Source organism: Phalaenopsis equestris, unplaced genomic scaffold (genome assembly GCF_001263595.1).
Source record: "Phalaenopsis equestris unplaced genomic scaffold, ASM126359v1 Scaffold001256, whole genome shotgun sequence".
Classification (NCBI taxonomy): Eukaryota; Viridiplantae; Streptophyta; class Magnoliopsida; order Asparagales; family Orchidaceae; genus Phalaenopsis; species Phalaenopsis equestris.
Genome location: NW_018165695.1, coordinates 98,339 through 116,324, shown reverse-complemented (window position 1 = coordinate 116,324; position 17,986 = coordinate 98,339). Strand labels below are relative to the sequence as shown.

Genomic DNA, 17,986 nt, shown 5'->3' with positions numbered 1-17,986 from the left:
AGGTGAACGGTAGGTGAACGGTAGGTGAGATGTGGTAGGTGAGCGGTACCACATTACAAAAATGCTCTTTTACCTTAGTTTATTAATTGGGGGTCAAAATAACACTATGATATTATAGGGTGGGCATGGACTAACCATCAATTTAAAATTTTTTTGGAGCTTTTCGTAATTTTTATTTACTCTAAATTTTTTGTAACTTTCTAAAAAATTACAAAACTAGCTTAAGATGAAAGAAGAACTTAAATTTTCAAACAGCCAGATAAAATTAAATAATTCATTCAAATTTTCAAGCGAACTTATCTTGTGTATGGGGTATTTACATACATACCACCCAATTCTTATGTATTTACATGTGTAGCACCTAAATTTTACTTTTTACATTTATGCCACATAAATATTTCAGATATGTTAAATATGAATCTGTCATGTGAATCACAGCCAATGAATATAGAAAAGATAAGAGAGAGAAAAGAAAAGAGGGAGAAGGGGAGTGCAAGGTGAATAACTACTCTTTGAAGAATGGTTGATTCCCTTTTTCTGTAGAAATGACCCTCCGATTTATAGGAAAGGGGGTGAACGATTATATGCTCGTCCCTGCTTTTACGGGGGTGTTACTTGATATTTTAGGTATAAAAAATAAATGAGCCCTTTGATCGACTACCCTATTACTCAACCAGTTGAGGTTGTAGTTATTGGTTCGGCATGACTCGTTCGGCCGACTTTGCTGAGTTGGGTTGTCGGTTGGCTTTGTTGACTTTCGGTCGCCTGGATCTTCGCTCGATCGGCCTGGTCAGCCAGTTGATTGCTTTGGTTCGGCGGTCGACTGTCGACCCTTGGGTGAGAGCTTATGTTGTCATGATGATAATAGGCTGACAGGCAGAGGGTAGATCACCATAACTCGACAAATAGCCTATCCCTTTACTAGATGTCCACCCATAGTGTTCGTGGAGTGTGCCATAATTAGAGCCTTATTAACCTTGAAAAACCATGGGGGCGCTTACGAAACAGTTGGCAGTGTACTCATGAAAGTTGAGATGATGTCTTCCTTGGTCCGATGTTATTAATCTTTGACTTTGCGACCTTCATTCAACCTACTCCGAGTCATAGTAGAAAGGAATTGTTATTTTTTCCGTCAAGTTGTCTGTCAGTCATCCAGGCTTGGTCGGCTGTACAGGCTGGTTCAGTTGCTCGGGCTGTTGGTCAGTCGTCCCCTTAAAAGATTCAATCTAAAATATTTTTGTTGTACAATATCACCAAAAAAAAAAACCACCTTTTTTACTCTTACAAAGTGAAATGCACCATTTCATGCATAAAGAAGATGGCATGTGTGTACAAATTAAAGCTTAGATGTTAGACGTGCAAATTCATAAGAATTGAGTGGTATGTATGTAAATCGTCCTTTTAATATTGGCCAAAGTCTACTAATCAAACAATGATCATCAATATGTCAACATCAAAAGGAGAGAAATGCTTTTTCTATGAATAATCTTTTAAGAAGCAGGAGCATTTACATGCATACCACCCAATTTCCACGTATTTACATATCAAGCACCTAAACTTTACTTTCTTACATCTATACCACCCATATCTATCATATCACTTAAAAAATATCTTTATTTTAACTTTTTAAAAGCAATATACACATTTTGATGCATATGTAAAATGACATACATGTACAAATTAAAGTTTAGATGATGAATACGTAAATACATTAAAATTGAGTGGTAATTAGCATAGGAAATCATCTGCCAAGCTTGGTCGAGAGAATCATGAAATTGTCTCTTAGTTTGCGTTTTGCTTTGCCAAGAAATAAAGCCCCAAAAATGCTTTTAAAAGTACGTGAAATATTTGCATACGTAAGACGTACGTAGAGTTGCGTATGCAGAGTTGCGTATGTTAGACTTATGTAGAGTTGCGTACATATTAGGTTATACGGAGGGTACATGTATGTTACACTTAGGTTATAGGAAGAATTACTAGGGATATAACCTAAGTGTAACATACATGTGCCATCATAATAACTTAATATGTACGTAACTCTGCGTACGTAAGAACGTCTTACGTACGTAAATATTTCTGAGGAGAGAGGAGAAATTATTGTTTACGGACACCGCATGCATCTCTGCATGCAGTGTCCGATCATGACCGTAGAGGATATATTTCAGTTTTTTTTTCAAAAAAAAAAAAATTAGATGAGACCCACTGAAATACATCCTGACCGTGAGATCGGGCATCATAATTTTTCGAGGAGGGAGAGATTTTTTTTTCTCTTTTTAACATCGTCAGATGCCATAATTGCTGAGATAATTTATTGAATTTTTTTTAATTTTTCTACGCGTATAAAAACTAAAAATCTGAAATAAAATATAATTCGACCTAAATCAGCCTAGTTTTTCAAGCGAAGGCAATGATTAAGATTGAATTGCTGTTTAAAGTATTCATGGAGATGTGACGGTCACATAAGCAATAATATATTCACAACATTTTTGGACTGAACGCATATTAAAGTAGAAAGCAAGTCTACAGCGGTCAAATCATGTCCGTGAGCAGTTTGTGTTCAGTTCGTGTTAGATTCATTCATTAAGTTAAGTTAATGAGACGAATAGATTTTTTGCTCTCGATATATAAATGAGCCGAACAAGAATGAAAATTTATTCGTACTTGTTGGACTCGTTTTGGCTCGAAATAATCAAATTATATATATATATATATAATTGATGGGTAGTATTTTAAAAATTTTGATTGATTACAAGGCTACAAAGAGTTATAATCAATTAAATTATTAATTAAAATATATTAAATTATATTCAAATTATGTTTTAATATAAATAATAAGATTTAAATCTCGCCCTAACTCTTAACATCCTACGATTGCGTGACTAGAGTTATCAAAACAACTCTTTGTTCACGATCAGCTTTTAAGCAAACGAGTCAAACACGAGCACATTTTTTTGTGCTCGAAATATAAACGAGTCGAACGCAAATAATGATTTTTTTTTAACGAGTCTCGTGTTCGGCTCGTCCCTTAGCAATTCTATAGGAGGAAAATAAAATAAAATAATGTGCCTTTATGTTCCACTCAACATTGGTTTATTCATGCATGAATTGAAAATTGGAATCAAAGTAAATAATGATTTTCCTATTAATAATGCTTGAGCCCATTTGGCTCTGCCGCCAGAACAGCCATGAAACAAGACAAAACTTTGAAGCTTACCAAATATTGAATGGCAAAATGACTAAAATATATAGGATAAGTAAAATTGTAAGTGATTTTCTGGGATCTTGGACAAAATTATTTTGTTTTTCTTATGAGAAAATTTATTTTATTATACTTATAATATTCCCACTTAAGCAAATTTCTTCATGTATTTATATGGCTACATATACTTCTAGTTTTTTTTTTTATTTATTTATTACTAAATTACTCTTATTAAGAGATAACCTTTTGTATGATTATACATGTGTTTGATGAGTTAATGGCTAGTAATGTCAGTGTAATATCCATCATCTGCATTGATATATTTGGCCCCATCTATCTCCTGAGGAGGCGATCCGGCCTTACTAAGGTCGCTCTTTCATTCTTATTAACAGTATAAGTACACTCTGGTGTAGATTGTCGATGTCATCTTACTCCTCTTTAGAAGCTTAATTCAAACGCCATTAAATTCATACTCAATTTGAACTTCGCCATTGCTCTGCCATCAAGTCTTGGTTAAAACTAGATGCACAAATATCTTATCTGAATCAAAGCTGAGGCTCTAAAATTCATATTAGATTTGATTTGATATGAAATGTGTGGGTATTTTGATCTAAAACGCGTGCACATACCGCCGACATGGTGGTTGAGGGTGTAGTTTCTTCCTGTGGGTTGCATGTTCGAATAGCGCATATTGCCCTTTGGGCTTACCTTTACTAAAAAACTATTTTAAACCATATTTATTTAAACCTAACTTTAAATGATATACTTATCCAAATAAGTGTATTATGAGGGATAAAGTGTCGTATTTTTGTTTTTGTTTTTTTTTAATCCCAAGTTCAAACAAATCTCATTGAAAGTTTTAAAATTTAGTCCAACTTAGCCAATAAAGCCAAAAAACTCATGCTTGCATATATATATATATATATTATATGTGTGTGTGTGTGTGTGTGTGTGTGTGTGTGTGTCCCTACTAGGTTACTCCGCCCGAGCTGGTCACTAGGCAAATGATTAGGTAGATAAAATCTATCAAGAAATACAATAAATGATCATCAATAAAAAATTATTACACCCTTTCTATTAATAATGACAAATAATTTTATAGAATTTTAATAGCCCCAAACAATTTTAAGCAACAATTAATTTTCTACTCATAAATTCCCCTAAACTATTGCTTTTAGGGAGACCTTCTATCAAAGTTAGCAATTGAGTAATGTGGTTAACTTTGATCGAAGTTATATAATTGTTAAATAAAATTTATGGTCATAGAATGATTGTTTTCTATCCTAGCTTTATATGAACAAATCATAGGGTCTATCTTAGATGAAATGACTCGGTAAATGTGTATATTAGTCATTATACGAGTAAAAATTATAAAAGTTTGCTCTTCCTCTACCCCAAATTAGAGAAGATGATATTACAATAATTATAGCACAAGATCAATAAGTTGATATTACAATTAAAAATATTAAAGAAATTAAAAAGGGTGATGATGGTAGTAAGATGATTTCAAGTAAGTTATGATAGTTAAGTGATAATAATAGAATGACGATGATTAGATATTGACAATCAAGCAATGATAATGATAAAAAATAAGAGATTGATATGTAATGTTAATTTGTCGATAAATTATTTTGAAAATAAGAGATTGATATGTAATGTTAATTTGTCGACAGCCATAATAAGTTGGTCAAGTAATGGTGATTTGGTACTGTAATTGTTGGTAGTGATTATCAATATTGAGTGTTAAGCAAAGCACTAATGCTTTATATATCTCCAAGCTTTCTCTCCCAAATCAAATCTAGCCCCCTCATGTAAGAATGCAATCCTATTTATAGTTTTTTAATAATATTTTGATGAATTTGGCCAAATTTTTTAAATACTTCCTTGGATGGTCAATATTCATTCCTTTAATTATAGATCATCATTTCAACATTTAAATGCCTTAATGACCTCAAAACAAAGTAATTGTTGACTTTTTGTATTTATCTAATCATGATCCTTATCTTGACTAAAAAATATGCAAGAATTAAAAATTATTTGGTAATTAATTAAAATTATGAGGTTTTCAATTATAATTTAAGTGTTTGATTTTTGCTCATTTATATAGTATAATTTTAATAACAATATGTTATGTTTAATTAAAAATTTATTAAAATTAGAGTTCAATAATCCTATTTTTAACTCTTAAAAATTTCAACCAAAAGATTTATCAATACTTGCTGAATCCAAATCTGTCTGGAACACATGCCTAAGGATTAGAGCACGAGAAGAAAAGGGAGAGAGGGGAACAGAGAAAACAATAGTACGGTATAAAGCAGTAAAATTTCATAAACCTTAGAATACATAGATTAGAAGGGGATATATTAGTCAATACACGGATTTAATGTCGAAACCTAAAATAGCATTCGTATGGATGGTATCGGAAGCCAACTAAGGGTTCCAACCAGATGGGGCTTGGACATGAAATGTAGCCTAACCGGATGGGGCTGGGAGCCTATCGTGGCTCCCTACGGCCTTTATGGAACAAGCGTCTATTCAATGAATTACCGAAATAATTGTCTGTTGACTCCATAACAGTAATTGAGTCAAGCTCATTTGAGGTTTATCTTCCCTCCGACTTATAGGGTACGCTCGACTAGATATGAGATTTTGGCTCGTCTCTGGCGGGTCTCGGAGCGCCACATCGTTTCTTCTGTCGGCCGACTGATTTCTTTAAGATTCATGCTAACATATTTTTGATGTGCAATATTTATTCTTGATAAGATCATTTTTTATGACATCATTTGCACTCTATTTTTAAACATCATATTATTTAAGTTGAAAAATAATGTAATTCAAAAAAATATATACATTGAATTCTTACTTGTATGTCACATCATGCCAATTTCTTAGTCATTAGTATTAATGGTTTATTAGATCACATCATGATAACCATTATTAATTGTTGTTATTAATAATGTATTAGACCACATTATAATAGGTTTTCATGATGGAAATTAATTGAAATTTTATTTTCTTAATTTTGTAAGTTTATTTTTTTCAACAATATAACACTTTATAATGGACTTTAAGTGTGACTTTCATCTTTAATTTCATTAATAGGTTTTCATGATGGAAATTAATTGAAATATTATTTTCTTAATTTTGTGAGTTTATTATTTTCAATAATATAACACTTTATTTAAGTACAACTTTCACCTTTAATTTCACTATTCCATTCATTCAACATCTATAACTTCTCATAATAAAGATTGAGTGTAAAACTTATCACTAAATTTACTAAAAAAATATCCTCTTGACAAAATGAGCTACATTTTTTTATAGATCCATATATATTGGTTGCCAATACAAAGTGCACTAGAGAATTTGTGTAGTAACAAATCCAGGTTGAAGGATGAGATGATGAACAATCTCAAAGAAGTGTTGGCTCGGGGAGGTGAGAAAACCCCCTAATAGGAAGCGTCGACGTTCAACGACTAAAAAGTAAAATTTGCTAGAACAAAAGATCAGAGATTCCAAGTACTTCTACAGTACTAGGTTGGCACTGATAGATCAACAATAGTTTAGACAAAATGAAGTACCCGCCAACCAGAGAACACATTCTCTCAACAGATTTTTAAAATTTGGCCCCCATATAAATTTAAGATTCATGCTTTGGATATGCACAAGGGTTAGACTGATCCAACTAACAACATAGCCTTATTTAAGTTGATCATTTATTTATTGAAGATTACAAACATGTTGAAGTATTGTATATTCTTCACCGCACATAGGGAGTCAACCCTCAGGTGGTTTAATGGGCTATCGCCAAAACTAATCACCTCGTTAGTTGATTTTAAAAGGATGTTTGTTGTGTAATTTGCTAGTGCCTAGAAACCACATAAAAGTTCACAAGCCGTCATGCAGATAAGGCAATGACAAAACAAGAGCTACTGCACATTCATCACTTGATTTCAGAAGTAGATGCTGGAAATGGGCATCTAGAACCCGTAGTAATGCATAATTCCTTTTCCCAAGGGCTAAAGGAAGGTCCATTCTGGTGTGATGTGGGTCGTGCAGTGACCGAAGACCCTGATCCAATTGTTGTAAATGGTCAACAACCACATATCGTTTGAAGAGTGAAAAATCACTCTCATCACCCTCAAAGTAGAATCCTCAACCCATCAATGACGTCCAAAATTACTCTTGAGGCAAGTCGGTTAATTACGCAAGCATACATGTCGATCAAGTAATATATGGAAATGAGTTTGCATCAATCTCAAGAGGAAAGTGTCAAAACATTCATAACATGTGTAGTTCTAGTTTACTAAACTGCTAAGCCTTGTTTGAATGTCAACCCGCAGATATGAAAATTCTAAAACCTAATACATAAAGAAAATGATAAGCTAGATTTTTATGAGATTTTTTAGATATGAATGGTCCATACTACTGTGACACCTATCAGATGGTTTCTCAAAGTTTTCCTATGGAACCCACACTTGCTGAAAAATAGGGCTATCTTCTCCTTATCCTATGCCTAGGCCATAAGTAGTGTTGGAAACTATATTACAGTTAAGTGGAGCTTAACCTTACAGTATTTCCCAAGATTCCCCTAGTCCCCAATCTATGTTATAATTTCATAATAGCAATATTTTTATAGTCTTAAAATGCTAGAAGTTAATATTATTTATTAGCTTTGGTAGTTAAGAAATATTCTCTTAACCATAGTAGCAATGTAAATGTTTATCTTCATTGCCTCCTTTGTAACTTTTTTGGCAATTTAATTAAAAAAATCAATATATTATTATAAATGTATAAATTTACTAATATATAACTAATTTGACCTAAGTGATGACACTTTTTTTAACATATATAATTTAAGCTTTAGTAGCAAAGATGGGGTGCATTTACATACATAGCACACAATTTTTATGTATTTACATATCTAACATCCAAACTTTCATATTTACTCACATAGTACTCCATTCTTTAATATTACACTTACATATCTAACACCCAAACTTTCATATTTACACACATAGTACTCTATTCTTTAATATTACATCAAAATCAGCACTATCACAACTTCTTAGAAGTCAAAGATGCCTTGTGAAGGGTAGGTTTAAAAAACCAAAATGTTATGAATGTAAATATGAAGTTCAGATGTTATATATATGTAAATATATATTAAAAAAATGGGTGCTATGTATGTAAATTTCCCTAAAAAAATTCTATTCCATCTTAATATCTTAAAGCTGTTTTAGCCTTTAAATCTGTGGTCAGGAAGAGGAAAAATTATTCCATACCGGACCGTTCATCACAGTAAAAGTTGTATTTTGGTGGGCCTCATTTTATTTTTATTTTTATTTAAAAAAAAAAATTGATGGAGTGTGATAAGCGGTCCAGATCGGACACCGCTAGTATTTCCACGAGAGGTGCCACTAATTTACATGTCAACCCCAACCTATCATGAATTTATGAATGATTGATGTCCAAAACTTATGATCTGATTTGATCGAAATCTTAGTTTGATGGGCTACATTTTTTTGCTATTTTCATGAGCTAAATTTTTATTTTATGAGCACATCAAGTTATAAATGATTGTTTGATCAACCTTAATACTTATATGAATATATACCTTACCATTATTTCAATGGACATTATAATAAAAAAAATGATTTAACAACTTTCAAAAAAATAATGTAAATTTTTTTTGCAAATTAAACGACTAATTATCTTATATTTCATATAATAGTTTGCCTCGTTCAAATAAAAAAAAATCATCAACCCATCGGTTAGTCAAAGCTTCATTTTCTAGGCTAATTCTCATGTATTTACATATCTAGCACCTAAATTTTACTTTTTACATTTATACCACCCAAATATTTCGTACCACATCAAAAATACCACCATTAAACCTCTTAAAAAATGAAATTCATCTTTTTGTGTTCAAGGCAGCATACATGTATAATTATATAAGGCTTATGGCATGCACATAAATCTTCCAATTTTCAATGTAAAATTACATTGTAAATCTAAAATCATTCAATCTGAAACCTGAGCTCTTTAGATTTTTTTTTTTTTTCCACAATTTTCAAACATGTAACCTTTAATCAATCCCTGTCTTCCGAAATTGTTTTTCAAATGTATTTAATTTGCATGTCACAACATCTAGATTTGCCATTTAGATACGAGCTATTTGTTTATTACAGCTCCTAATTTATGTTCATATTTTAGCTCTTTTGTCTTGTACTCAAGTTATCTACAATTTTTTTATTTTTTTAACATCTATAACTTGTGGCACTATTCATATGTTATAAACGAGCCAATCTTTTGTTATAAACGAGCCAGTTCTCATTATATACACACATATAACAAAATGAAATGCAACATGTGTCTATCCATCTCATATGTGCTAATTCGACCCAGATGGATTCGAATAAAAAAAACAGGAAACATAACATGTGTCTATCCATCTCATATGTGCTAATTCGACCATTCGAATAAAAAAACAGGAAACATACGCCGAAGCTGCCTTGCGCATGTTATCATATATATATATATAATTTTAAAAAAAAAATTTGGTATTTGGCAGAGGCCTGAATATCGATTTAAGCCCCATGATGAGAGCTCGCGTCATGTCTAAATATTCAAGAACCAGTGCCACTGGGGATCGAACACGTGACCTGAAGGGGACTTATAATATAATTTTAAAAAAAAAATTGGTATTTGGCAGAGGCCTGAATATCGATTTCTCATGCGCTAAATCCCATGATGAGAGCTCGTGTCATATGTCTAAATATTCGAGAACCAGCGCCATTGGGGATCGAACCCGTGACCTGGGGGGGACTTATAGTGAACCCCACCAACCAACATATTCTGAACTCATAAACAATAAACAAACTCGCTTAACCTAAGCAAACATCACACACACACACACACAGATAGATATATAGATATATAATGTTTTTGTAAATTTTCGGCTCAAAAAAGAAGAAAAAAATGATAATATGAAACACAACAGACTAATAAACGCGTGAATAAGGTTCAAAAGAGAACAAAGCAGATAAGCAAAAAGCAGCAGCAGAATGTTGGTTTCCAAAGATATTAGAGATCCGAACAGAAGAAACTTCAACATGTTAACAGCAATTCAAAACAGACGGCCTATTTTTCTTTTTTTCTTTTGTTCTTCAATAACACACAAGAAATTCTCTAAATTAAAAGTATTCCATGCAACTTATACGATAGATTGCAGTTGTCTTCCATGACCGATTCAGCCTTTCCTCATTTTGGACCTTGCATATCTGGAAAGTTTGAAGACAAGATATGGAATGAATACTTGGGAAAAATTATATGGCACCACAATGGCAAAATTTCAAGGAATGTACCAAATCGAAATATCAATAAAGAAAAAGAAAATAATTTTTTAAAAAAAGGGGGATTTACATATACATACCACACATTTCTTATATTTTTACAATTCCAAGACCTCAATTTTACTTTTTTACATTTGTAGCAATCATACCTTCCAGATCACGTCAAAAGTACCACTTTTTTAAGTTCTAAAATGAAAAATGCACATTTTCATGTATAGGTAAAATGGCAAATATTTAAAAATTAGAGTTTAGGTGTTAGATATGTAAATACATAAGAATTGAGTGGCATGCACGTAAATTCTTGAAAAAAAAAATTAGGATGGGGATGGCAGGATACTCGATGTGCATTCCACCGCGATCAGAGGAGTCTAGTAAAGTGTCTTGCAAGCTTTCCAAAGCAGCAGTAGAGGATTCAACGTCCTGCACCCAAAAAATTATTACATAAATAAGATGAGGCTTGTGAGATGTTGGAGCCAACTTCTCCAACAATACAACAACAAAAACAACAAGCCTTTATCCCACTAAGTGGGGTCGGCAACATGAATCCCTTTTCTCCATTGCATCCTTTTGAGTGTCATATTTTATAAAAATATCAACATTCTGGGAAGTTTATGCATCATCACCAAATGTTTATTTTACTCTCATATTTTCTTTGATAAAATGAGATAGGTTTATGGGCACAAGGCAATGGAAATAAATCTCAAAGTCTTACGGCTAACACATGAATACTTGAAAATAAATAACATGTACATTTTCTATAAAAAAAAGGTCACCTTCAGAAAAGGCTTTATGACTTTTATTCATTAAATTTTGTTATATAGAAAAAAATACACCTGAAAAAGCTTCAAAAATTCTACATAAATCTGCATTTAGATACCTCGAAGTCGGCGAAAGCAACAGGCATTCCACGTTTCCCTTTCATTTTAACCGTTTGGAAACCAGAAAACCTTAATAGGAAAAAGAAAAACCAAATTAATGAAAAAAAAATCAATGCAACCAATTCATTCAATTAGCAAAGCAAAAGTTCAACTTACTCGGATAAAACTTTCTTTAGCTCTGCTTCATTACAAGAAGGTCCAAGATTTGCAATAAACAAAGTAGAACAAGGTGGAATATTCTGTGTGGTCGTCTCATTCTGAAATAGTAAACGGTGAAAATTATTGTGAAAATGTGACTAATTTTGAAGTAAAACTATTCTATGGAGGTTTCTTTCTAGCAAGGAAAAAAAAATTGATTACTAAACAAAGAGGTTCATTGTAACGTTGTTGGGCCTCAAGCAAAAGATCTTTGAAGCACAGAAAACTAAAAAAAAAAAGCGTTTTTCACAAAGTGATGAACCCAATTAACTGCAGTGCATTCAATTTACAATATTTATTATAGAATGGAAATTCAATATTTTAAATAACACAATTATTAATTGTAACATACGTGAGCATATTATCAAGCTATGTTAACAGGATTCAAATTAAAGAGTGATAATGAAAAAATATACAGCATGCGGTGAACAATGAACAGATGAGGCCAGTAAAAAAGGAAGAAGAACCAAGAATGTGCATCAGCATATAAGTCCAATGCTCAGCTAAAGCGATAAGATTATAATTTCATAGAAGCCTTAAAAGTGAGAGAATTTCACGGAAATAGTAAAGGAATGCTTACAATAATTACATCAGCACCAATGAAAATCAACAATCAGGGAAGAACATCCAGGCAATCTTAAGGTCACAAATCACAGCCAGAGTTCTTGAAGGTAAAGAACTACTGAAAACTTATAACAGCACTAAAATAAAACAAATTGAAAAAATTACATACATACTATATAATTCTTATGTATTTACATATATAACATAAACTTTCATATTAACATATAAATAACACTTTGATATCATAGACCTATGCATGAAAATGTGCATTCAACTTTTAAAAAGTAAGCAATGGAGATATTTTTTTATGTAATGTTAAAGATTTGAGTACTATGCATGTAAATATGAAAGTTGAGATGTTAGAAATGTAAATATGAATGAATTATATAGTACGTATGCAAATGCCACAAAAAATATAACAGCTCTATTTAAAAACAGTGAAGACCAACAACTAATTCCTCCAATAAAGAAAATTTTAAAACATAGCAACCAAAACAAAAAAAATAAAATAGCAGCAAAAAATCTAAGAAATTTAAACAGCGGATGAAAGCAAGGACAAAGAAGCAGCATTCAGAAGGATGAGAAAAAGTATAAAATTGCAAGGAAATCTAAGGATGCAATTAATAGGCGCATCTCCAGAGTCCACCACACCAAATAACTAAACAGTACGACTGAATAAAAATGAAAGCAGACATAAAGCTAGAAATTAAAATACGAACAATAAAGAAGAAATTATAATCACAGTTAAGATAAAAAAGCCAATGAGAATAGCTATGAAGTTAAAGAGCAAGTGGAAGCCTGCAAAACCACAATAGTAGTAAAACAATAGCTGCAAGCCCGCAATATGTAAGCTGGCCTGCATAATTGGTGAAGAATGCTAGAAAATCTAACAGTCATGGAAGCCGACTCAACGAGTAGTAGAAAAAGTCGTAAGGCTCCTGCCTAAATACTGAAGTGTAGAAAAGATACAATCTGCAAGCGTTTAATAAAAAGGCAATTATCTTGTAATGGCTGAAATATAATCAGCACATGAAACTGGCAAGAAGGCCACACAGTAGAAGAACAAGAAGAATGACAAAAAATATTGCGTGAGTTATGTATGTTCAGGTCTACTTTGTAGACTGTGCTCAGTTCTATGTCATCAACTTATTTCCAAATTGTTTATATTTTGATGCCAAAACTAGAATTCACACACAACAAATTACACACAACACACTACATAATAGGGGTGTAAACAAGTCGAGTCAAGCTCCAGTCCCCCTCAGCTTGAGCTTGAGCTTGATTAATTTTATCGAGTTCGAGTTTAAGTATGCAAGTTTGAGCCGGCTTGTTAATCATAAAAGCATGAAAATGATATTAATTTAAACCAGCATTATAATAAGATGATAAATATAATGAACAATTAAAATAAATAACAAAAAATCCACTAATATACAATACAAAATATTATTTTTTAAACATTTTTAATACCTTAAATATAAAGTCTTGAAATTTAATATATTTAGAGTATATTTCATATCGATATTATTTTAAACGAACCAGCTCACGAGCTAATGAGTCGAGTCCGGGCCAGTTTGAGCTTGGCTTGTTAGCTCATCGAGCTTAGTTCACGAGCCACTTATCGAGCCGAGCTAGAGCCAGCTCACATGTCGGCTTGACTAATTTACACCCCTACTGCACACTACGATTCTACGATGACTTTGAAAAGACAGTATTTTGAAACAACATGTATAAGCACTTGGCACAAGCTTGCCCATCAATTGAACTTTGGATCATCACAGATCTAGACACTTACTATGGAAAAGAATTGTGTGATTTCAACAACACAAGAAAAGTGGTACATCCATCAAGCCACTAAACAATCCAACAAGTCATCATTTTCGTGCAATGAGCATTTTCAAAGCACTCTAACCAATTTTCCTCAACTATCTTTATTGTTCAAACTGTAAATAAAAAATGATGCAAGCGGTCTAACCAATATACTTATGCCATTTGCCAATCTCATCCAACTAAAAAGATAGAGCAACCTAAACATTACACCCCATGGAATAAGAGTTTGGATCAACATTAAAACAAGTTCAAAGCTATGGTTTCAAAGCCTACATCCATGAACAAATATTTCAACGTTCTGGAATTAGGCCAATTCTTAAAATTGCATTACATGCCAAATAGTACCAAAGAGGGCGGTAGGGGTAAAAGAAGATGGTAGAACTGAACATTATGTACGATTGTCAAAAAAAGCTAGTTCTTGAATAGCTCTTGTTCCAATCAATCATTGAACAAGCGTGTCAAACTTGAACACGATTTATAAACAATCTAAACACAATCAGATACTTGTGTGCTGATGTTTTGATAATTTTTGTTCAAAATAAATAACTAATCAAATAATTAAAATTTAATATTAATTTTATATATTTTACTAATTATATAAATCATAAATTTGTAATAAAGGTTATTTTTACTTTTCATATATTTACTTGATTTTTTATGCTTATTTACCAAAAATTGAAATTTAGTAGGTTTTATTAATTCCAGAGAAATATGAGTGAAACACACTATGCACATAAATAGACAAATTCAAAATAAATTTAACACAAATATTTCTATTCATGAACAATTTGATTGAAAGCAGATTTCAAATGAACAAATTTTCAATTATGCAGAACAAGAACAAATAGCGAGCTCACATAGACTTTGTTCATTAACACCCCTAGCATCAAGTCAAAACAAGGGAGGCTTAAATAAGACATTATTCCTGCTTCAACTCAACCACCTAAAAAAAATCTACAATGAACAGTTAACCCAACCTCAAATGAGTCTTGTGCAAACTTCTAAACTATTTAAAAATAGCACTATATGATAATTAAACAAGTGTGGTTACAAGCCATCAATAAACATGCAATGAACATAAACAATCCAAGCCAAGCGAATCACAAATTCCAATGCCATTTACAAAGCATAACAAATTAATCAAGCACGTTTACTGAGTTTGATGACAAACAAACATAATCGCCTCTATCAAATAAGTCACACTTTCATCCATATGACTGATACCGGAACTAGTTCAGAACTCTGCAAAAACGAAAACAAACTTTCATTAAGCACAAAATTAGGGTTACAACTCGACACAAATTGGAAAGGAAAATAAAACACTAATCTTTGTCTAGGGATAGAAGAGAAGATTTGAAGGCGATGGTGGCGTCGTCAACATGGTAAGTGGGGTGGAGAAGGCCTGGTGACTGCATGGTAGGTTAAAAAAGGGTTTGGTGGGCTTTAGGTGGGCTGGACAGCAAATAATTCCTGCAGCGGAAGGGATGGAAGGGTGCAGGTAGAGGGCCGAGGGGACTGAACAGCAAAGGCTGCTGCCGAGAAGGGAAGGATGGGGTGTTGGAAGGTGGACCGGAGGCTGGACAGCAAAGCTGCAGCAGCAACAAGGGGGGCGGCAAGCAGTTGGGAGGAGATGAGATGGCCTACGACTAAGGAAGATGAAAGAGAACTGGTAGGGAGGAAGATGGGGGAGAATACAACACCACCTCGGAGCAGAATACAGTTGAAGCATCACGAGTCGTCAGATACAGCTCTAGCAAGGGAAGAGAGACTCCACATAGAATCTAAAAACAGTAATCAAACAAAACCTAACCCTAATTCTAACAACAAACAAATAAATACTCCCATGGGGCGAGAAACAAGGAGAACAGACAAAAAAGGAAGGGGCCTGGCAGCATTGCCGCCATAGAGGGCTGGCAGCATTGTCACCCCTTCCAATTGTCGCTTGGTCTCATAGGAGTCAGGATCGGCCTGCCCAGATGCCGCTCGGTCTCGATCGAGACTGACCTCCCTAGATCGGGTTTGCCTGATCCATCTGCTAGCCGGTTCACCAGGCTGCCATCAACCCCGCGTCAATCTCTCAAGGTTGGGGGAGCTTCTACTTCATTAATCGAAGCTTCTAGTTCTTCATCTATAATCCCAGCGGCTTCAAGATCCCACTAGCTACTGCAGCGTCCTCCCAAGTGTTTGAGGGTCTTTCCCAACTTACGAGCAAACATCCACATCGGTCAAATCTTCTAGGAGTTTACTACTGAATTGAATTGTGTGTCTCGCCTAAGTTGCTTAAAACCACCCAAGGTCATCCACAGTAGGCTTAACCAAATATGAAGTGGGGGTAACATGAACCCTCCCGCACGGTGGTGGCGTTGGGGGTAAGGTATCGAACCTAATATTTTGAAATGTCCACTGCCGTGCTTGTTTCGTGTATAAAGGCGGTGTCGCAATCCCATCATCCTCTATTGTCACTAAAACTAGTTTCATAGACGTTGTTATGCTGGTAAGAGCTCCTGTGATCTCGGGCTCTGACGAAGGAAGTGGGATGATATGTTTCCCATCCTTGGTGATGGAATACGTTTTTCTGAATTTGTCGTGTTGCGTACTCTAGTCAAACTACTACAATCATCCCAACAATATGTGACAGACATCCATAATGACCACTTCGCTCCACACCTGGTCCTGAAGCTGGACGCCAATCGAAAAATTTATTAAGCATCTCCGGTAGATGCTGAAACGATTTGCTGACCCGATTCTCCTTCAGTCACAGTTGGGAATGCCTCTGAGCCATGAGGCCCAATTCATTAATCATCTGTGTAGACAACATGTTTTTACTGCTCCCTCCATCGATAATGAGGCTGCATACATTTTCATTCACTGTGCATCTGAAGTAGAATATATTATGGCGAAGCCACTAAGAATCCCTCGTATCAATATCAGCTTGTAGGACACGTCGAACTAAGAGCATTTCTCCTTTATCTGGTGGAAGATGATACACCTCACCCTGGTCCTCAGTTGTCTCCCCGTTGCTAACTTTCTCCACAACTCCCTGATCTGTGAGGATGACTACTCGGCCCGTGAGACAACCGGAGGTTATGTGGTGGTAGCTGTGGCACCTGAAACAATTCCTGGTTGGTACTGTATTAGAGGAGCTACCTTTCTCTTGCTTCGTCTCACTCTGATCCAGCTTGTCACTTCATTGTCTGAGCTTGCTAGTTCCTTCTGAGGTAACCTAGTCGCTCATGATAATTGTAGGTGACTGATTCACTGAAGGCAGCTGCTTAAAGGACAAGTGTTGCATGCTTTGTTCTTGTTGTCTTTCCACCTTCGAGGTTAGAGTCTGCACATCACCAAATGATGAATAAGGCTACAGCTACACCACATTGCTAATAATGGACTTTAGGCCCCACTGTATTAGCCTTTGAACCAATCTTATCCTCTAACACATCCTTATACTCAAAGATCCATTCAACAGATTGCAGTCAATCAATAAATTCTTCTGGATCCATTCCTCCATCAAACTCTGGCATATCTACTTTGATGTCGAAATCTCTGTGCCCTCGAAATGATATCTTCTCTCTGAAATTCTCCCAATGAAAGAAATTCAGATACCCCTCTCTAGGCTTCCTCTGATACTTAATTCTAAAACGGCGTGGCTCGCCTCCTTCATCACTAAAATTCTCCCTATGAAAGGGGTTGAAATTTTCGTCCATTTCTCCTCTTCAGTTTTCCCTATCACCATTGAGGGTAAGTCTCTCACGGGTGTCCTCAACGTCCACCAATCTCTGTTGAAGTCGGCAGATCTCTCGTTGTATCTCTTCTCGAATAAGCTCAGGCATATATCTCCAAAGTGGCATGGTTAGAGTTTGAGATTTTGTGAAAATTGAAAGGGTATTTGATGGTAGGAAAGAAAATTTTTGGTTTATGGCAGATACTAGGACACTACGGGAGAACTGTAAAGTAGGGTCAGA

General features: G+C 34.2%; 1 protein-coding gene across 1 annotated transcript in view; it reads right to left on the bottom strand.

Annotated features, from left to right (window-relative positions):
- Positions 1 to 10,245: 10,245 nt before the first annotated feature.
- LOC110033685 overlaps positions 10,246 to 17,986 on the bottom strand; it is a 28,065-nt gene continuing 20,324 nt past the window's right edge. Inside the window, exons 7-10 of the mRNA XM_020737740.1 lie at positions 11,589 to 11,689; positions 11,432 to 11,501; positions 10,892 to 10,974; positions 10,246 to 10,482 (exon numbers count right to left, since the gene is read on the bottom strand). Of these exons, the coding sequence (XP_020593399.1) occupies positions 10,452 to 10,482; positions 10,892 to 10,974; positions 11,432 to 11,501; positions 11,589 to 11,689 (285 nt within the window). The 3' untranslated portion in view covers positions 10,246 to 10,451. The remainder of the gene's footprint in view (positions 10,483 to 10,891; positions 10,975 to 11,431; positions 11,502 to 11,588; positions 11,690 to 17,986) is intronic.